General features: G+C 45.8%; 1 protein-coding gene across 1 annotated transcript in view; it reads right to left on the bottom strand.

Annotated features, from left to right (window-relative positions):
• Positions 1–22815, bottom strand: part of SORCS3 (sortilin related VPS10 domain containing receptor 3) — a 464482-nt gene that overhangs the window by 174906 nt on the left and 266761 nt on the right. The window contains exon 4 of the mRNA XM_024208853.2: positions 10482–10640. Within this exon, the coding sequence (XP_024064621.2) occupies positions 10482–10640 (159 nt within the window). The remainder of the gene's footprint in view (positions 1–10481; positions 10641–22815) is intronic.

Below are 22815 nucleotides of genomic sequence, written 5' to 3'. Positions count from 1 at the left end.
TTCTCATTAACTAAACAACACGCACAACTAATTATGATGAAATGAGTTTGACTTCAGCTGCTACTTTGCCCCACAGGGCAGCCTTCTGTCTGTCTCCTGAACACCCCCAGGGCTGCACTGCTGACGTAAGGGGCTGGGGGGGGGTCTTGTTCACACTCAGGTGACTTTGTGTGTAGCTTATTAAAAGTATCGCACTGTACCGCTGTCCTTTTAAATGAATTCAGCCCGGTCAGGAGCCAAGATCCTGACATGCGCTGGATTAGACTTGTGGATCGTAGGTCCCTACTGCTCTGAGGTTACGGGGAACTCCTAACGGAGTTTGATATTGACTGCCAGGTGCATCTTGATGACACGGCAGTGTATTAGCTTGATCACCTAATTGAGCTGCTCGTACGTGATGATATGAAGATACCCACTTTGTTGTTTTGCTTCATGATGAAGATTAAGGCCTGTGGAAGCAGCAGCCCTTGATTACAGAGCTCTTTATTTATAGAATTCTCTCACATTAATAATGTGGTAGCAGGTGAATTTGAGATGGGCTGTTATTGAACCATTCTAACTCTCTATTTACCATCTGCTTCTCCCTCCAGCTTTTCCTGTCAGGCTCATCACTGGGGTATGTGAGGACCTTCTCTGTTTACAGTTTCTTTTTCTAACAATTAGGATTTTAAATATTTTAAGTGTCTCTCCCTGCTTCCTTACAGGGCCGTGGGGAGAGGTTGGGGCTGCCAGCTCAGTGCTTCCCCCTCGCCACACAGGGGACATACATACGGTCTTCCTACACTGTAGCTGGAGGTGTATTTTCCAGCATGCGGAACTTTGATCCAGTTAGCAAGCTAAAAACAGCGGTGTAGCCACAGCAGCCTAGGCTGGCTGCCAGCGTACAATCCCGTCTAAGCTAGTACTCAGTTGGCTAGCCCGTTCTGCCGCAGCTACACTGCTATTTGCAGCGCTCTGCTCGATCCAAGCTAGCGCGTGGACGTCCCCCCACGCTGGACGTTACCCCTCCAGCTGCAGTGTCTATGTACTCTTAGACTGTACGTTCTTTGGTGCCGGACTGTTTTTCTAGTCTGTGTTTGTACAGCGCCTTGTACCCTGGGGACCTCGGTGCTACAATAGAACAAAGAATTAATAAACACTAAATAGTAACTGTAGGTGCCTTGACTCAGCCCCACATACTGCATTAGTCAGCACAGCTGAACCAGTGTGGCAGAGGGTAGCAATTGGCTATAAGTAGGGGCCAGTGGCAAACTGCAATGCCTTGGGAGCAAGCGGTGGGAGGAGGGTGGGCGGAAAGGAACCGTGCCTTCTTAAAGACACAATTACTTCCCTGGGCTCCTTGTGGGTTGGAGCCCCTGTACACTGCCCCTTACTCTGGGCTAGAAGGGATAATATAGCCCACAGACGGCTGGGGCCATTGGCCCAGTTCCTCAGATGTATTTAGATACCTATCTCATAGAACTGGAAGGGACCTTGAAAGGTCATCGAGTCCAGTCCCCTGCCTTCACAGCAGGACCAAGTACCATCCCTGACAGATTTTTGTCCCAGATCCCTAAATGGCCCCCTCAAGAATTCAACTCACAACCCTGGGTTTAGCAGGCCAATGCTCAAACCACTGAGCTATCCCTTCCCCCTATGTGTTAGCCAATACATATATGCTAGCCATAATATTAATATAAGTATTGGGAAGTTATGTTAACTGAATATACTATACTCTCCTGACAATTGTGTCCACCCATGTCAAATAGCTGAAGTAAGCTTTGGCTTAAGTAGTTAGGAAATCTGTCAAGATCAGGACATATGACTGCTTTACCATAGCAGCAGGTAGGGAGTTACTCTCACAGACTAATACTGGAATGTTCCAAAGGAAAAGGACAAGATATTTGAATGTTCTATCCTGGTACAAGCCTAGGCCCGACATGCCCCTTGGTACCTGGACTGCATGTGTTCAGACCAAAGATGAGAAGCACACCATGGTACCAGATAAGATAGAAAGCGGATTGGTTAAATCTAGTTTCAACTGACATGCACAGTACCTGGTGAACAGGTAGGGTGCAAAAAGATGGTTTTAGAGGTGTGACTTTGGGAACACACATTCTGCGTAAGGTGAACATAACAATGCTGCACAAGAAGGCTTCCCGGAGACTGGTATCATAGAACTGGAAGGGTCCTTGAGAGGTCATCTAGTCCACTCCCCTGCACTCAAGGCAGGACTAAGTATTATCTAGACCATTCCTGACAGGTGTTTGTCCAACCTGCTCTTAAAAATCTCCAATGATGGAGATTCCACAACCTCCCTGGGCAATTTATTCCAGTGCTTACCCACCCTGACAGTTAGGAACTTTTTCCTAATGTCCAACCTAAACCGCCCTTGCTGCAATTTAAGCCCATTGCTTCTTGTCCTATCCTCAGAGGTTAAGAAGAACAATTTTTCTCCCTCCTCCTTGTAACAACCTTTTATGTACTTGAAAATTGTTATCCTGTCCTCTCTCAGTCTTCTCTTCTCCAGACTAAACAAACCCAATTTTTTCAATCTTCCCTCAGAGGTCATGTTTTCTAGACCTTTAATCAATTTTGTTACTCTTCTCTGGAGTTTCTCCAATTTGTCCACATCTTTCCTGAAATGTGGCACCCAGAACTGGACACAATACTCCAGTTGAGGCCTAATCAGCACAGAGTAGAGCGGAAGAATTACTTCTCGTGTCTTGCTTACAACTCTCCTGCTAATACATCCCAGAATGATGTTTGCTTTTTTTGCAACCACGTTACACTGTTGACTCATATTTAGCTTGTGATCCACTATGACCCCCAGATCCCTTTCCTCAGTACTCCTTCCTAGGCAGTCATTTCCCATTTTGTATGTGTGCAACTGATTGTTCCTTCCTAAGTGGAGTACTTTGCATTTGTTCTTATTGAATTTCATCCTATTTACTTCAGACCATTTCTCCAGTTTGTCCAGATCAGTTTGAATTTTAATCCTATCCTCCAAAGCACTGACAACCCCTCCCAGCTTGGTATCGTCTGCAAACTTTATCGTACTGAACCTTTTTCCTGAACTTTATTATTATTGCCTTTTAGCAATAAACCTGACTGATATTGGTTATTAGGTTTCTTTCATAACAAACCAAAGAGTAGTCAGGCAACTGCATATACAATTTATCAACACGTGCTTAACTCCCATTGAAATCAAATCCCTTTGAAGACCTGGGTCATGATGCCTGTTGTTTCATCTGGTCCTTGGAGGGGGACTGAGATACAGACTGTCCTAAGGGGGTGTTAATATTGGATTGAAACTTCTGCTTGGTAGAGGGCTTAGATGATTGTACTACATTTTTGGATTTGTCACTGACTCATTTTCAGGGTTATAGAATCATAGACTTTAAGGTCAGAAGGGACCATTATGATCGTCTAGTCTGACCTCCTGCACAACGCAGGCCAAAGAATCTCACCCACCCACTCCTGTAACAAACCCCTAACCTATGTCTGAGCCATTGAAGTCCCTAAATGATGGTTTAAAGACTTCAAGGTGCAGAGAATCCTCCAGCAAGTGACCCGTGCCCCACACTGCAGAGGAAAGCGAAAACCCCCCAGGGCCTCTGCCAATCTGCCCTGGGGGAAAATTCCTTCCTGACCGCAAATATGGCGATCAGCTAAACCCTGAGCATGTGGGCAAGATTCACCAGCCAGCACCCTGGAAAGAATTCTCTGTAGTAACTCAGATCCCACCCCATCTAACATCCCATCACAGGCCATTGGGCATATTTACCGCTAATAGTCAAAGATTCTCAGAGCCAGCGTCCAGCAGCTTGTTCTTATGCGAAGCCGAAAGAAAATTAATAAAATAAAATATTAATCTGAATGAGGTTTAAAAAAAATCACAGTTGAAATGGAATTTGCAGACTCATTTACATGTGCCCAGTTCTAAGCAGTTGGATTAAATCTCCCCTTTTCAGCTCCTGCTGCTGGGTGTTGGATTGCATGTATTGGGTTTGTTTTCCAATGACCATCTAATGCATCTTTAATCTGCCATTGATACGCAGTCATTGCAAATAAATCTGCAAAGGTCAAACACGCTTTGACAGCCTAGAGAGAGGGTTGAGGATTAAGGACTCAGACTGAGAGTGTAGGTTCCCCTGCCCCCCTGCATGTGCAACAGGCCACCCACTTCTTATCTGTGGCTTCCTTGTTTTATTAGCTACAGATGAATATTCACAGGAGGATGCATGTTAACAACAAGCTCACCAGTCCACCAGCCTTCATGCCTTTAAAGCAAAGGGCCCCTGGATAACTGTAAGAGATGAGCAACCAGAACAAAGGCCAGATGTTCAATACAGAACAAGCTCACCCAGGATCAGGTTGCGTATTTGAACCTGATAAACTGGTTTGTGATCATAGAATCATACAATCATAGAAGATTAGGGTGTGAAGAGATCTCAGGAGGTCATCTACTCCAACCCCCTGCTCAAAGCAGGACCAACACCAACTAAATCATCCCAGCCAGGGCTTTGTCAAGCCGGGCCTTAAAAACCTCTAAGGATGGAGATTCCACCACCGCCCCAGGTAACTCATTCCAATGCTTCACCACCCTCCTAGTGAAACAGTGTTTCCTAATATCCAACCTAAACCTCCCCCACAGCAACTTGAGACCATTACTCCTTGTTCTGTCATCTGCCACCACTGAGAACAGCCGAGCTCCATCCTCTATGGAACCACCCTTCAGGTAGTTGAAGGCTGCTATCAGACTGATCCTGCAGCACCCAGATGGAGGCCTTGGGGAAAGCACAAACCTCCTCTCTTTCCTCGCACACAGGAGGTGTTTGCAACCTGCAGCCTCACTTGGCTACTCCCCAATGCATGCCTGGGCCATAAACTGGGCTAGTGCAGTGGGTCTGGTTAGCCATTGTCCCACCTCCTCCCTGGCTCTCTCGATGCAATTTACACCATGGGGGTGTAAGGAAGAGGCAGGGACTGAGTCCAGGCAGTGTGATTGTTCCTGGTTATTGCATGGGATTTGCACTTAGAATCATAGAAATGTAAGGCTGGAAGGGATTTTGAGAGGTCATTTAGTCCATTCACCTGCGCTGAGGTAGGACCAAGTAAACCTAGACCATCTCTGGCTGGTGTTAGTCTAACCAGTTCTTAAAAATGGGGATTCCACAGCCTCCCTAAAGTAACCTGTTCCAGAGCTTCCCTATCCTGAGCATTAGAAAGTTGTTCCTAATACCCAACCTAAATCTCCCTTGCTCCAAACTAAGCCAATTCTTTCTTCTCCTATCCTCAGTGGACACAGAGAACAATTGATTACTATCCTCTTTATAACAACTTTTTACACATCTGAAGACCGTTAATATGTCCCCCCCCCAGCCTTCTCTTCTCTAGCCTAAAGGTGCCCTGTTCTTCCAACCTTTCTTCGTGGGCGGGAGGCTCCTTGCCCCCAGCACCTCCACACAAAGGTGTGGCAAAATCTGGCCCTAAAGAAGTCCAGATTCCTTTCCACCTGATGTGGGGCCCAGTCCTATTCCCGTTGCAGTCAACAGCTGAATGCCAATTTCCTTTCATTCTTTGGAAGATTTAGTGGGAAGCTTTCCCCACTTTGTTTCCAAAGCTGCTTGCAATGAGCCTCAGATTTTTGTTGTTGTTTTATTTGCTGGGGCAGAGGAGGTTCCTTCCATCTTGGGGTTTTCCATAGAGTGCATCCCCATAGTATCCCATCAGTGCCTGTCCATTTGTATCGTCAATGATGTCAGCACTGGACACAGGTGTCTACACTACAGTTAGACACCCGCAGCTGGCCCATGCCAGACGATTCAGTCTCAGGATAAGGGTATGTCTTCACTACCGGCCGGACTGACAGGCAGTGATTGATCCAGAGGGGATCGATTTATCGTGTCTAGTCTAGACGCGATAAATCGATCCCCAAGCGCTCTCCCGTCGACTCCTGTACTCCAGCTCGGCGAGAGGCACAGGCAGAGTCGATGGGGGAGCGGCAGCAGTCGACTCACTGTAGTGAAGACACCGCGGTGAGTAGGTCTAAGTACGTCATCATCTAATTGAGCGGCTCGTACATGATGATATGAAGATACCCACTTTGTTGTTTTGCTTCATGATGAAGATTAAGGCCTGTGGAAGCAGCAGCCCTTGATCACGTAGCTGAAGTTGCGTAACTTAGATCAATCCCCACCCCCTAGTGTAGACCAGGCCTAAGAGGCTGTTTAATTGCAATGTAGACATATGGGCAAGGGCTGGAGCCCGGGGTCTAGGACCCTGCAGGATGGGAGGGTCCCAGAACTTGGGCTGCAGGCTGAGTCTGAACATCTACACCACAGTTAAACAACCTCTTAGCCCAAGATCCTCGAGCCCAAGTCAGCTGGCATGGGCCAGCCACAGGCGTCTACTTGCAGTATAGACATACCCTCAGAGTACGATCTGACTGTTTGCTGCTGCTGCACTGATGCCAGGGAGAGCACTGGAGAACTTGATGTTATTTTTCCCTATCGATACCCAATTTGGGGCTCTTTTTAAATGTTTTTAAAACCAAGATGTGATAGATTTCATAGTTACTGGAATATACGTGTTAAGAAATAAAGACATCTTAACTATTCCTCTCAAATAATCGGGGAAAAATTTCCCCAGCGGATAGTAATATATGTTAGGATAATCAAATCTCTGATTTTTAGTAACTTGAGAAATTCCCTTTAAATATCATAACAATGGGACCATCTGCAAATGCCCTTTGTTTTTAAGATTGCCATATGTCTATTTCATATACAGTGTGTGCTGTACATTCCATGAAAAGTAATCTGTGTTTCTCCCTGGGTGGTTAACTCTTCTCTTGGATTATATATCTGTATTTTCATTAAAGATGGGCCTGGACCAAATTCATAGAACCAAAATCATTAGTCTCAACCAAATGCATGATCCCACTCCCACAGCCCCCACTGCATGCAGAAATTAGAGGAAGTTCACAGCCAAGGGATCGGATTCCGCCCCAAGTCTATGGCAGCTTCTGCCGATTTAGAGCCAATGCATTCAATCAGAGTCTTTCCACTGACTGTAACCGGAGTTGGATCAGGCCCACAGAGATTCGCAGCAGAAAATCTGCTGCAGAGAGATGGAGGCAGCAGACCGCAAGCGCAACCTCCCATCCACGGTGGAGCCTGTAAGAGGCAACCCTGGCCAAAATTTCAGGCATTGCTGGCCAGGAAGAAGGCAGGGCCAGGGCTGATGGGGAATGCACTGAGCAGAATCTGCCAGCCAGGCTCCCCTGGTGTCCTGACTGCAATTTAAAGCTACCTTTCCCCAGAAGAAAATTCTTATGCAGCAATACCAACCTGAGTCAACCATGGCCTAGGATGCAGGGGACCAAACTGGCTCAAGGAAGAGTAATGCACATGTCCCTGTGCCAACTTGGGAGAATCTGGCTTATGAAGTTTGCCTAGTCTAATTTGATCCACTTTCATTTTTCCTTAAAGAAAGGTAGTGCATGTTTGCTGGGTCAGCTCTTCAGCAGGTGTAAACTGGCACAGCTCCACTGCTTTATCTGGCCCTCAGTCTTTACTCTGATTCCAACTATACAACCATCAACTGCCCAAATGACTCTTGCATTTCAAACCTCGAACTGTATATATATATATATTGTTCTGTGCAAGTCAATCTTTACATATAAAGAGGTGAAAATGGTGCACATGGTCGCTGAAAATTCAGTTCTGGCCATTAGCAGCCTCCTTGGCGAGATGCCCGTACAAGGCTTAGTAGATTTGACAACTCTCCATCACCAGGCTAGTTTATGCCAAGTTGTCAACAAGAAAGAGCGCCGGGGAACAGTGCCTCCTCCAAAGATCTGCTTTCTGATTAAGAAAAGCCCTCGGTGCTATAATTCCTAATGCTCTACACTAAGCAAAATGCCCCCAAGTGGAGCAGTGTGCGGCGTATATCTTGCATATACACAGACCCTGATTCTCAGTTATGCCTCTCCTGAATCTGGGGCAAGCTGGGAGATCGGGGATGGGGGGAGGTGGCATTTAGTCAGCTTTACACTACTTTTATTCTGGGGCTGTGCAGAGATCTGCTCAGCCTCTGGGGTAAATTAGAGCAACCTCAGGAATGCTCTAACGCACATTCAGCTTCCAGTGGCTCCCGGTGGGGCCGTGGGAAGCAGAGAAAACTGTGGAGCTGTACACTCTGACCACACCACTTAAGGGAGGCGGTGAGAGCCGAGATGCCCGTATGCCAGTTCTACACCAGCTGGAAAAGCCCCATGCACAGAGCATATTCTAGGGGGCCTTTTTCACCTACTTTGAGCCCCTTTACCCTGCTAGTGCGGCACAAAGGGGCCCCCTGTGTGAACCAAGAAGCAAATGTTTCCCTGGTCTCATACTTGAGCCTCCTTGAAGACACACGCCTGACACATTAAATTCAGTTTATCCCATCCCGCGTACCTCATCAGCTGTCTCTTTCTTACAGGGCTGTGTCTGTGCCAAAAAGAAGCGCCGTTTAAAAATCTTTACCTCCAGCTTAAAAGCGGCATCAAGCCATTCAGCGACATCAAACGAGTCTATTGGTCTTTCAATCCAACTTCGACGTTTCTGGTTACGTTGAACATCTGAGCTCACAAGATATTTGACATTTGGCTAAGTCGACCAGACAATAACCCCCTGGTACGATGAAAGACGTCTGTTTACAATGGCTTTGAGCCTGTAAATGTCACTCAGGCCAGTCAGAGGAGTAACAACATAAACCTGGCAACTGCCACAGCATTCTGCTAACAGGGGGATATAAAGGTTATGTTCTAGTTACTGTTTGAAGGTGCTGCTGTGGTAGCGGATGTGACTTATTACAGGGTATACTAAATAGCTCCCAGGGCAAGCTGACCGGGAGGAAGAGACTAGAAAGAGCTGACGCACCAGTATTTGAAAAGAAGTGCTGCCGAGTAGCTTGGGCCCAGTAGCTAGGTAGTATTGCCCCATAACACAGGAACCCAGGACCTGAAACAAACCAGCATAGTGAACTTCTGCACAGCAGATGAGTGGATGGTAAAAATGAAACGCCATAAGGAGGGGAAAATAAAGTGGAGCTTTAAAGTTCTTTCCATTTCAACAATCTCCCGTTAGACATTGACGGTAGCGCAGGCAAAGGTTTTGTTTTCATTGTAGTTCCACGCTGAACACTGACTGTAAGAACGGCATAATGGGGTTTCAAGCGTGTTGCTGCTGAGTGATTGCCAGATCAAATGTGTTCGGTTTCCAAACAGAAAGAATCCCCCCCCCCCCCCCCCCCCCAAAAAAAAACAGCCCTTGCAAACGCAATTTGGGCTCCAAGTGCCAGATTTTCAGGAGAGCTCAGGAACCGGTTAGGCCCCTAAATAAGTGGCTAGATCTTTAGCCCATCATATCAAATCTGGCTCTAGGATTCCTTCCATCTCTCTTATCGGCACCATTCATAAAGCTTCCACATGCCAAAGTATGTTCTCAATAAGAACAGAGCAACACTGCTGCCTTTGCTGGGTTTGCATAGGAGTAACTGGCAGGAATTTAGCAAGCGATTCAGTTGAGGATGCCCGAGGAGGAACAGAATCCAACTTTGCTGCCTCTCTTTTGGCTCTGAAAGGCAAACGCAGCAAAAACTGAACAATGTCACTGAAGTCAGCAGATCGGTCTCCGAATCAACCCAGAAAGCAGGTCTGCTGAGTTTAATGGTGCCACATAGTCACTGTAGCATAGCGAAGACTCACCGGTGCGGCGCCTCCTGCTGGTTATCCGGGGAATTAGCTCTTGTCCAGCCCGGAGCACCCTTGGCAGTCCGGTGCCTTGCCTGCCTTAGGGGCCCCGCGTCCCTCCCGGACCCCAGAGCCCCTTTTCCTCTGGGTTCTGCCCCCAGCAGTAACCCACAGTGTGGGTCTCCCCTCCCAGGGGAGCCCCCAACCCTCTCACCCACCTTGCCTCAGTGGCTACTGCCAGTCATCATCTAGCCCCCGCTCATTGGAGCAAACTGCAGTCCGTAAAAGGCCACTCATCATTGGCAAGGGGGTTGGACCAGCTGCCTCTGCCTAACCCTGGGCTGCACCTCTGCAACCCCAGTACCTGCTTTGGCCTTTTAGCAAGACCCGCAGCCTGGGGATTTACCAGGCTGGAGCTTTCCCCAGCCCTGCTCCGTTCCCTGTACCCTGAGCTCCCAGGCAGCCAGGTCCTTCTCTCTCCAGAGCAAGAGAGAGACTCTTCCTTCTTCTGGCTCCCAGCCTCTTATATAGGGCCAGCTGTGGCCTGATTGGGGCGTGGCCTCAGCTGTGGCTGCTTCCCCCATCAGCCTAGCCTATTGGCTCCCCGGGGCAGCCCTTTCCCAGGGCTGTTTTAACCCCTTCCGGGCCAGAGCGGGGTGACCGCCCCGCTACAGTCACTTTCTCAATATGTGGTTGTTCTTCTTGACAATGTCTCTGTCACCGGACTCTGGGAAATAATCACTTGAATCTGAAATGAGTTGGTCACCTTTTGATCGAGACTGTATGCCAGAATCCAGTCCTCCTGCTTGGGGTGGAACAGCAGGCTCTGGATGTAAAAGTTCAGCCGGTACTTTTGATACGTGGCCCCTTCGTCAGAGCTGATCAATATGCTGCTCTCAATCTCCGGGTCGCCCAGGAGCATTATCTAAAAGGACAATTGAGAGAGAGGGAGAAGGAAACAGAACAGAGTTAATGGGAAAGTCAGAATCCATGTCACCTGAAACATATTTATATAAGAATGAACTGGCAGCACTGCCTTAAATAAGATGAAACCAGTAACTGCTCAGCATTTCATTATCAGCCTTAGACTGCAAACAGCTCATCAAGATTCCCTAGGGTTTTTGTAAAAAAAAAAAAAAATGGAGAATTTTGACCAAAATGAACATTTTTGTTTTGATCCAAAAGCCAATGTTGGTTGAATTTTTTTCCCCAATGAAAAATTTTTGACCAGCTGTAGTTAATGTAACATATATGGCATATACAGAATATCTAATACTGAGATGGGCTATAAAAGATTCACTGGCACTCACTGGCGATGATCTGTATAGCTTACTTATAGCTTCATCACCTAGGACGACTCTGGTCATTTCAAACTCCAGCTGACAAGACCATTATACCACATCACACTATATTTCACACACACACACACACACACACACACACACCAGGTATATAGAGAAAATAGAATAAATCACAGAACCATGGGACATATATAGTCTATAACAGTTTTGAAGTTTATCGTGGACTATTGACTCCCTCACCTGCTCTTTGCCCACTAATCCATCTCTAGAGGACTACTTCCAATATCCCAAACCTCTGAGTCACTTCAAACAGCCACCAGGTTTATTCGTTTCCAACTTGCCAGAGAAGTGTCCCCCACTTTCTCCCCAAATGTCAAATTCTCTCTTCAAATGTACAGTCTCAAGATCCAAGATGGGCAGCATTTGGATTTAAGGTCTCATATCTTGCTACCTTGCTGAGCTAGAAGTGGAAGTTTTATGCCATTGGAAAGGGGAGATTTCCCAGCCTGGCTGTCTGTGTCAGCCGTGCGGTCGGAATTTAGGCACCAGTTTGTGCGTGCGTCATACTTACCATCCATACTGCAGTGATTGGTCACATAACATTTAATGGAACCATTTTTCCCCAGTGCACGAAAATGAAATTGTTCAATTTTTGCAAGTAGGGAGATAATTCATGCCTCTGATTTTAATTAGAAAGTAAGACCAGTATCATAAAATGTCTTTCTTTTATATTATCTTTTACCATTCCCTATGTCAAAGTTACCAAGAAAACTCATTGGAAAACCTTAACTCAGCTTGCCATCTTATTACCATCTTGAGAAAAACAAATCACATTACAGCAAATGTCAATACAATGAAATAAAACAAACAGTGGGGACTTAAACTACAGATATGCTAAACATAGCAGGTTGTTGATACAGTAGCTGATTCAAACGAACACTACTTGCTTTTCCATTGGAAATAAAATTTAGGATCCACCTCTTAGCTGCAGACCTGAGATTCAATACAACTTTGTTCTGTATAAAAACAACAAGGAGTCTGGTGGCACCTTAAAGACTAACAGATTTATTTGGGCATCAGCTTTTGTGGGTAAAAACCCCACTTCTTCAGATGCATGGAGTGAAAATTACAGATGCAGGCATTATATAGTGGTCACTGTCACCAATCACTATATAACCAGTCACTATATAATGGTGGTCACTATATAATGCCTGCATCTGTATTTTCACTCCATGCATCTGAAGAAGTGAGGTTTTTTACCCACAAAAGCTTATGCTCAAATAAATCTGTTAGTCTTTAAGGTGCCACCGGACTCTTTGTTGTTTTTGTGGATACAGACTAACACGGCTACCTCCTGATACTTGTTCTATATAATGTCTCCATATAAACGTTGCTCTAGAAAGCTTTCCCGAGTTAAACAATACAAGACAATTTAGGGGCACAGACGAACACCTAACCAGCTACCATTTAATCATACAAGTTCCATTAGAAAGAATGGCAAGAATCCGCATTAGGCCCCAATCAAGCATAGCACTTGAGCAGGCCTTTAATTTTAAATACGCAATAAATCCCACCTGAAACATGAAGTGAAACTGACTCGAACTCAGAAGTGTAATTGCATAGCGTGCCTTTCCCTTGCACAGAGCTCAGTGAGATGCAGAAAGGGGGCCATCGGGAAAAATGATTACAATTAAACTATTTTTTTTAAATTCATTCTGATTTAATTAACCAATTCTGATTAACAGAGGAAAGGACTTTTCTGTGGAAGGGTGATGGTTGTTTTTAAATAAGTATATGATTTTTAATCTGAAAGTTTCCATTTTAAAGGCAATTTTTAAATCCATCATCAACCAGCTTGAAGGGAAAACAAGTTCTCTGCAGAAAAGTCCCTTACCAAGCTCAGAAATCCACTATCCGGAGATGCTGTTGACCATTCATGGCACGTCTCTTTTGGTATCCACAGAAGAATATTCTACTTGCACAACATCATAAAGCAATCTTTACCTACTGGTACTTTGCTGGCAACAGAAGGGTACTTAGTACAGTAATCTGCTTGCCACCATGGGCTGCTGGCTAACAGAAGACATCAGTAAATTGGTAACGGAAGCTCAAGAACCTGAGGCCACCAACCAGGAAAAGGAACAGGTCAGACTCTTAATCTTTTCCCCTTTCTAATCAAATTAAAACATATGCCTCATTTCCCCTGGACAAGAAAGGCTTTGTGTTTATTTCCCATTTTAAAAAAAGCCTTCGCTATCACGTATAGCTTCAGCTGGGAAGTTCTGTGCTCCCAGCTATATCTATTTGCATTCAAAGGGTATTGCATGTGTAAGAAAGACATTTGTAGTGTGCATTAGTAACATTTGCTTGCATCTGCAGAATGGTAAGAGAGTAAGATACTCCAGGTGGACCTTACATTTAAAGGCAGGATACTTGGGGAATAAAGAGATTTTCCACAATGATGTCACTAAAGGTTACCAAGCTAACAAAGCCATATATTAAAAGTTTACTAGCAAAGTCTTGTCCTGAGCTCTCTAGATAGAAAGCTCAGGGCAGTTAGATATTGTCTGGACCAGATTTTTCAACATGGTAGACATGCAGCAGGATGCACAGGGGTCCTGATCCTGTTACTTATGTGTGCAGTCACAGTGATGTCAATGGGGCTATTCACGGGGGCCAGGGCTGCAGAACGGTATAATTTTGCATTTGATTTGCATGTGCCTTTGCCATGACTGCACATATAGCAACATTATCATAATGGCATAACCAGAATACCCAAAGCCACAATGGAGATATTAAGACGGGCTTTGCCGTAGCATAAACCCCAAAGTTCTAGGGAGATCAGTGGGACTCTTTCTCCTGATATCAATGGACTTTGGATCAGGAAAACAGAATGTGGGAGGAACAAGGAAAAGAATTCTGTGCATCCACAAGCAACACCCCCGTCCTTCAAATTCACCCTCGGCTCAAGTCCTAGTTCCACTCTTTCCATTCCCGGCAGTTCGTAGGTAGCACCTGAACGCTGGGAACATACTGAAGGATTATTTGTGGCCTGTGTATTCCTTGCACCCCCTTTTCCCTACCCCTTTGTGGAGTGTCTCAGGAGTGGTAACCCTACCCCTGGCTCACTGTGCTGGTTTGAGCAAGCTCCTTCATCTCCCTGCCACATCGAAGATAATAAAAATGAGACCATTGTCACTCATTGGCAGGTGACAACATCGCATTCCTTCCTTCCTTCCTCACGAAAACACCAGTGTTTGAGATTTTGTCTGGAGACAAATCAAATGCTGTCTCAAAACACGCACAATCTCAAACGCTCCTGTATTTTCATGCAAACCACGTCATCTTAGAAAAAGGAAAATGTCTGGAGTACAAAATGGCCCAGCACAAAATTACAAACCATGTCTCCCTAAGCACAGATGCTCTACAGTCATCAGGGGGGTTTAAACCTTGGACCTTCAATACAAAACACATAGCCTCCTACCACTTAAGCTGAAGGAGGCATGTTCAGTATGGGTAAGTACGGTCACTGGGACAGGTACTAGGGGAGACAAGATCATATCCACTACCCCACTGGGTCACACACCAAAATCGCTCCTTATCCAATGCTTCACCAATCCAATGCCCACTGATGTCAAAGACTCTTATCTTCAGTTTGTTTGGATGAGATCCCAAATCGCCACTGTCTCCACATTCACATCCCATCTGAAGTCTCACTTCCTCCCACGAGAAGTGAACTATACACATAAACCATCCAAAGACTCTTCTCCTCTTCTGGGCTTCCCAGTGCACCCTGCCTACCCAGAGCCTCCTCCTCTCCAGGCTCTTTGGGTCAGAGACCATCTTCATTTGTACAGCCCCAAGCACATTGCCAGCACTTAATAGTCAGCAGGGGAGCAGAGATGGTTTGCTTACATTGAAGGGGGCACAAACCAATGCTCTGAGCACCCCGTGTCTTGCAACAGGGGCCATTGTGTCAAATAACAAAGCCGCCCAAGTGTGGAAACTTAACCGGCAACCTTAGTGAAAAAGAGGAGGAAAATAAGAGCTGCAAGAGAGACTGCTGACAGCTGGCCTTGCTAAGGGCCGCTTTCTCCCCTCCTTCACCCCCCTGCTCCTGCAAAAGACGAGATCATCCTTTCTATCAAAAAGGGGTGGGGATCGCATGGAAGTATCAATATTACTACCCAGGGTATCGGCATTATAATCCATCATTCCACGCAACACTGGCCGCAAACAGAGCAGCTCAGAAGAATTAGGAAGTGTGAGAATGGTAGGAAATAAAAGGCCGTTCTGTGTTTTTGCAGCTGGGGCCAGTTCAGTTTGGTGGTGTTTTAACTGGGGACGGGGGTATAAGGAAGAAACAGCCAGTGGGTGATTTGGGGTTTATTTTATTACTATTTTTCCACTGCAAAAAAAAACACCCACCACCAAATAAAAACACTTTTGTTAGAGGGAAATCGCAGCACATTTGTCAAAGGGCAAAACTGCCACTTCTCATTATGGGGCCCTGACACAGGATCCGCCCCACTAGCGATTTAGATTAATCGCTTTTCATTAAGAGCCAATAAACAAACTCCAGCCAGAAACGAGCGCCTCTGCCCGTTCCTGGGGTTGCCATTTATAATTGCGAGAAGGAACCGCCAAGGAGCACCAGCGAGTTGTCAAATGTAATTTATAGGTTTTTAAGATCTAATCATTTTCTCTAATACTAGATTAAATGGCAGCCTTTATTAAAGAGGAAATTACATTTCACCTTGCTGCATTCTGGAGTATATATTTGTGTGCCTTCTGTGGTTTGGAAATGGGACTGGATGGGGGGAGTTGATTACTGCGAAGGGGAAGTCCTTGAAAACGTACTTGAGCCGAGGACGGCTACGACATGGCATTCCTCCCGATGCTGCAGCTCCGAAGCTCATCTACGCCTGAACGGCGAAGACCTGGTCTAAACAGAAACCTGAATGAAGCTTGGGGCTGCAGCAGGAAGGCAGGTTACCAGTATGGAGGGTGTCCTCTCTTGTGAACCCCATCAGCTGGATGATCCTATATGGGTGAAATTCAAGACCCCTCAGCACGCGAGTCCCATTCAGGGGTTAAGCTGGGCTTCAGATACTGTACAGGGTCCTGTGCTGGCCCTGGGCCCAGTGTGAATTTCACCCACGTAACACTCCGACAGATCTGGAAGACAGTCAAGTCCTAACTGCCTGGTTCATTTTGCATGGCAGTGCTTGTTTACAAGCCTGGAGAGCTCGTGAATAAAGCCAGCCAAAGCTGGAGCTGTGGGTGGGTGTGATTATTCTGTTCAGAGCATCTCTGCATAAACACCGGATGAGAAAGGCTGGGGCTTTCAGAGCAGGAACCAGAGAATGGGGAGTCTCATCCGGGCCCACAGGATCCCTTCCAAGGGCAATGTTGGGCTCATGCCCCTGGGCTGAGATTTTCAGAGCCCATCAGGAGAGTTAGCCGCACAACGTCTACAGAAGTTAATGGGAGTCGTAGGGCTAAATCCTCAGGTTGGCAACAAAAACCCAACCCAGGGGCTATATTGTTGAAAGTAACTGCTGGCTTGGGTGGGAAGCAGGGAGGCACTCCACACCTGGCCTGGAGGATGGCACAGGGCCAAATGCCTCCATGGGCAATGGGGGAAGCTACAGCCGCTGCACCTTTTAAAAGGGCGAGCCCGGGAATCTCCCTCCTGAGCCAGCATGGGCTTGTAAGTGGGAAGCAGTCACATCATGTCACCAGGGCCACTGAAATATATTGAGTGCCACTGATGACGCTAATGTAACAATACCCCTAGGCGGGACTGGAACCTACGGAGCTGAGGGTCTGAAAGCACGAGCCCCTAACACTTGAGCTAAAAGCCTCGCTGCAGTGGGAGACTCAAACTTCTTTACAAGCACTACCCACTAGAGGGGGACAAAGTGTCACCCGGCATTAGTGTGGCTTTCACTAATGCTCCACTACGCCTAGCATTCGGAGTCCCCTTTGGCTGCCATCACCTGCCATGGTGCAGGATGGAACCCTCAGCGCATGGAAGCGCCAAACTGTGGGTCCCTTTCACCTGCCCTGCACATCAATCCAGCTCCGTATCTCTCTTAAACTGTATTATCTGTGTCACTAATTGCACAGCAGAGCATTCGAACTGAAAGCTTTATCGTCCCTTCCTCACCTGGCTCTCCTTCCCCAATAGAAGGCAATGAGTCTGCTTTGCACCCAGTGGAATCTTTGATTAAAATGGCTTTTGTCTGAAATTGAAACAACCTGCCATAAAAGGCATTTTTATTAATATCAGGTTTCGTGAAACCCTTTTATTTTATTTCCCATCCAAACATACATTTTGATTGTAAATTACCAGACCACGTCTCTTTAAATGGGCACAGAGAAGTTTTACAGGTGCAATATCTCCAGCAATAGCACCACATTAGCAGGAAGCATCCTAGTAAATGAATAAAGAAGACATGCTCAAAATAAATGCCTTTTGTTCCCAGAAATAAATACATGGCGCTAAATTCTTTTTGACAGCCTTCTGATTTTCCTGTTCACTTGTAATATGCTTTTCATGAACTGTGTCTATTTCAGAATCTCCAGCCTCACTTTTATTTCCCAACATAAAGTGTTGTTGAAAACAAAACAAAACAAAACAAAACAAAAACTCAACAACCCTTCCAAACCTGCTGAGCTAAAGAAGAGCTCTGTTCCTTGGCATAATGTCAGTAACGTCATCATTAGCAGTACATTGCACTGGTTTGAGATTAAAAACGAGGTTTGTCTTGAGAAGTGACTGTAAAAATGGCACCCTGTTTATTGCCTCTGATATTTCCATATCAGATATGCTCATCTTACTAGTGAAAAGATGATTTTCTACCTGCTAGACCTTCAGGCTCAAAGTCAAGCCTGGCTCTTTCTGGAGTTGCTGGAATTTTTCATGCAGACAGTTTTCCTGCTGGGGAAAAAAAACGGTTTTATCTAAGGTGAAAATGGGGAAATGTCCATTCCAATTGAAAGTTTTGTTTAATTTTGGCTTAAAATGCAGTTTTGTTTCAGCTTCTCAGTTTAAAAAAAACAAGATCAAATGATGTTCGCGGGGCTTTTCCTGACTACCTGGACAGTGCATCTGAGTTGAGAGTGCTGTCCAGAGTGGTCACAATGGAGCACTCTGGGATAGCTCCCGGAGGCCAATACCATCAAATTGCGTCCACACTACCCCAAATTTGACCCAGCAAGGTCGATTTCAGCGCTAATCCTCTCGTCGGGGAGGAGTACAGAAATCAATTTTAAGAGCCCTTTAAGTCGACAAAAATGGCTTCGTGTGGACGGGTGCAGGGTTAAATCGATCTAACGCTGCTAAATTCGACCTAAACTCGTAGTGTAGACCAGGGCTTAGTGTCAACACGTTAATTCAAACCAAAGATTAGTTTCGTTGCAACATTAAAGATAATTTACGTTTATAGAAACCAAAACAAACCAGAATGAAACAACGTTTTAAGTCAAAGCAATACAAAAAAATGTTGTTTTTCTTTCAAAATGTTGATTCAAACCAAAATTTTTAAGTTCTCATCACTTCAAAACCTCCCACAGGAAAACCAATATTTTTTAACCAAAACATTTCAAATGACGATTATTCTATTAAAAATGCTGGTTTTCCAACCAGTTCTTCCCTTCCTTTCCCTCCATCATCATCCATTCCGTTATACCATAGCAACCTTACTGTCTTTGGATCATGTGATACCTCTGCAGCCCTACTGCCTTTAATAGGGTTTGCACAGATGTAACACATTGCAGCTAAGGTCGTATCTGTCCAAAATTTTTGAATCAGTTCTACTTAAAAACCAATTTGGTTAAAACATGTCTGTAAATTTACCAACACAAGCTACATCAATAGAAACCAGCTTTTTAAATTGAACTGAGAAAATCCACACAGGCTTTTTGCACCATTTAAAAGCACACCTTCACTCAAGCTGGTGCAACTTCCGTGTTGAGACCAGCCCTTAGTTAAAACAGCTATTGAAGATATCCAAGAAGAAATAGACTCCTGCAGGAGTAATGGGAGAATAAAGGAGCAAAAGCTCACTTTCATCCCTAAAATCAGCAGATCTGATGCTGAATACACACAGTAAGAAAGCACAGTAGTGACAAGATCACTTTCCAAAGAAGACCCGCACGGTGCTTGTGAAAAAGGCTGCATTGCACCAAAGTGCTGTTTATCCCAGGTCAGGTAAAGGGCCAGTAAACCTTCTCTTGTACCCCTGGCAGTGTATCCCAATCCTGACTAGGAAAGGGTGAGAAGGTATTTTGGAAAATTCTGTTTCTATGTCCATTCAGTCTTTGCCTCTTCCCTGAGGATAACAACCATAGCGATGTGTTCTGTGATGGGGACCCCTGTCTTCTGGGAAGTATACTGAGGCTCTCAAACTGATTTGACGTAGGCCATCAAATAGGACAGCCTTCAGCTAGTAACAGCTACTAACCTGGGCTAGATTCCAAGCAGCAATCTAGAGGTAATAGAGTGGGGATTTTGCAAGTCGGAAGGGTAAACACCAGGGAGGGAGAAGAGCTAAAGCTAAAGGACTATGTTGGCACCGGAACAAATGAATTTAAATTGGTTGTGAATAAATTTAGGCTGGAAATTAGGAGGTTTCTAACCATCGGAGGAATGAGGTTCTGGAGCAGCCTCCCAGCAGGAATAGTGGAGGCAAACAACCTAAATCGTTGGAAGACGGAGCCTGATACATTTATGGATGGGATTATATGATGAGGTGGCCTTCAATAGCTTGGCACTAAACTCAGCGATCCAGGAAGTCTTTTCCAGTTCTATGTTCCTAGATGAAGCATTATTGAAATTTGTGATGCTATTTTCTTTAGCATGAGACAGCCCCAGCCCAATTTCTCGGGCTCAATATCCTCCTTAAAGTTGAGACAGGGATTTCCCCCAACAACTTGTGGACATCAATCTCCTGGTACAGATCTCCTGAGGTTTCCTGAGAGCTAATGATTCTGGACCTACGCTAGTCTAGCTTCTTGTAACTTCACTTCTTATGGCTTGAAAATTACCATTAATAACAGATTTAATTAATGAGAATAGCATCAGATCACTAGCTCTGAGAACTAGAACACTGTAACCTGAAAGGATGAAGTGCACTGCACTCACTTTATAAGGTTTTATGGAGCATGTGTTATAAAAGTACCTCAACCGTAAGGCTTTTATACCTTGGCACTCACTTCGATACAATCCCATAAAATCCAAGCAATCTTTAAGTGTTAAAGGTGACTTTCACCACTGTATTTATCACTGAATAATGAAAAATGGGACAGACACACGTACAAATTGAGCAATGAAACACAGTGTAACCAGTTTCCGATGCTTCAGCGAGGGGGGCACGCTATACGAACCATGAAGAAACAACCAAACAAGCCTCTCAAAACCCATTTGGGACTCCAGACGAACCTCTCACCAGAACCTCCTTTCCATGCAGACTTTTTGTTTTAATTACACACCAGCATATAAACCAGCAAACTCTGCAGGATCACACAGCTCTGGGGCTCAGTGCCCTACCCGAAGTGTATCTGCCCCAATGGGTCTCACACCACAGCCTAAGCTTGAAGCCCTTCACAATCGGGGGCTTCAATAAGGGGCTTCGGGCAGAGTACACGGCTCTCCTCCTATGCTAACGGCAAAAGGGAGCCGTACACACACCCACTCTCCTTTCCTTGGCTTGGGTAAGCAGTTCTATCCTGGGGGGAGTGGTGAGAGCAATCCCTGCTGTTCACACTCCTAGGGCAACTGCCTATTATCCGGTCTCCACATCTTCCCTGTGGCAATTAAGGTGCTTCAACATATGAGAGAGGGGAACACTGGCACAGTGCGATAGCCGTTATGTGTCCGCCCCAGACCTCCCTGGTAAATGGGCATGCCTACCCTATAGGCACACCCCTGGTGCCAACCATGGCTCTGCAGAGACCTATCTCGGTTTCCCCTTCTCTCCCGGCACTCACACAGGCTTTCTCCAGGTTAACGCCACTTCATGCCCAGGGCTGGCTGAATAACAAACAGTTCAAAACAATCCTCAAAAGTCCCAAAGTAAATTCTGTCACCAAAGCATCCACGTTCATACTCAGCTGTGGCATCCTCAGCCAGTCCTGGAGCACTTCTGTCCAGTCCGCTCTTCGCCCACCTCCTTCAGCTCTCTTGCTCTCGCTCTTGATGCAAACAAATCCCTTCTGCTGCTCTCCTGGCCCTGCCCCGGTTACTCAGGGACTCCTGCTCTCTGCAGCCTCTGCCACTGCTCCGACTACCAGCACCCTTACCTCCCTGAGTTGAGAGAGGTCAGTGGGTAGCCTTCCTTCCCCAGCGGCTGTCTCCCCCTTTATAAGGCCCAGGTGCCTTCCCTTAAGCCCAAGTGGGCACCGGGTAATCAATCACAAAAGCACCGGACTCCGCTCCCTCTTAAAGGGGCCAGTCACCCTGTGACACCCCCCCTTTGTCCTATGGCCATAAACCTCTTATAAGGCCCAACCACTGGATAGGGACAAAGACCCATGTTCTCCTAGCATGTGTTACCCAGAGTTGGGTCGCATCTGAGACCATGGCAGCTCACTTTTCATTTGTTTTGTGCAGATATTCAATAGGATGGAGGAGTGGGCAGAGCCTTTTGGGATTCCATGGATGAAAGGTTTGCTGGCAAAAGAGCCATCGCCCATCACTCTTCTGTGGGAACGGTTTCGGGAGAAGGAGTGATACCATCTCAATGCTTTCCCCCCTAATCCTGTTACTTGTCTGAGGAGAACTCAATCAAGGATAGTCAAACAAAGATGGCTGCCTTCCCGTTATCCATGGCTAGGAGGCCATCCATCAGCACAACCATTGTTCCCATTCACATGTTTAATTAAGCCTTGCAATACCCCTGTAAAGTAGGTCACCATGGTGATCTCCATTTTCTTTCTGGTTATTTGTTTAGATGTGTACAGAAGCAATAGGGCCTGTCTAAGGCGCCAGGCGCCCGTACCATACATTAAAAAAAGAATCAAAATTAAGCAGCCCACACAACACAAACCTCACATACCCAGCAAATCGAACGCCTGGCAAAACCCCATTAAACCCAACCCTCTGCAGCAGCGCAGGCACACAGATGCACCGTGTGACATGCCCTGAAGATCAGCAAATCAAAGCTAGTTTGGACCAAGTGAAAAAGCTGACCCCTCATGGAAGGCATGATACCTCCTTTATGCAGATGGGGAAACCGAGGCATTAGATTCAGTGGTTTATGTGAGATCAGAGGCAGGAATAGACCCGAGGGATTCCAGGTCCCTCTTCCAACCTTTCCATGAAGCCAAATTCCACACTAGATCTACATTGTACAATATAAACAATTGGAGAAAGGAGTCAAACTAGACATGCTGCAAACCAGAAACCTTTAGTATTGTTTTATTGTTAGGCAGGTCAGAACGGCATGTCTCCCTGCTTTATCTTGTCTTCTTGGCACTGGACACGTGTACTTTTCCTGTTTAATTACAAGGCACAGCAAGCATTTGCTTGTTAAATTTCAGGTGCCGGTGGGGATGGAAGTCATCCAAGAAGCATGTATCTGACCTGGCAAAGAGTGACTTATTGGCGCCGGGCACGTGATTGGTTGTAAAACCTTTTTACTGCTAGCCACATAACAGATCCTACCCAACATGAATTGCTCTCATTTGATATTAATTAAAATTCCTTTCTATGATGTTCTATGAACACATGGGGAAAATTCCTATTTGTCACTATTCATTTTCAGGTGGAGGGATGAAAATGAATAGTGACAA

The sequence above is a fragment of the Terrapene carolina genome, unplaced genomic scaffold, assembly GCF_002925995.2.
Source record: "Terrapene carolina triunguis isolate 2854851 unplaced genomic scaffold, T_m_triunguis-2.0 Scaffold95, whole genome shotgun sequence".
NCBI classification, from domain to species: domain Eukaryota; kingdom Metazoa; phylum Chordata; order Testudines; family Emydidae; genus Terrapene; species Terrapene triunguis.
The sequence above is the reverse complement of the archived record's forward strand: the minus strand, read 5'-3'. Positions and strand labels throughout refer to the sequence as shown.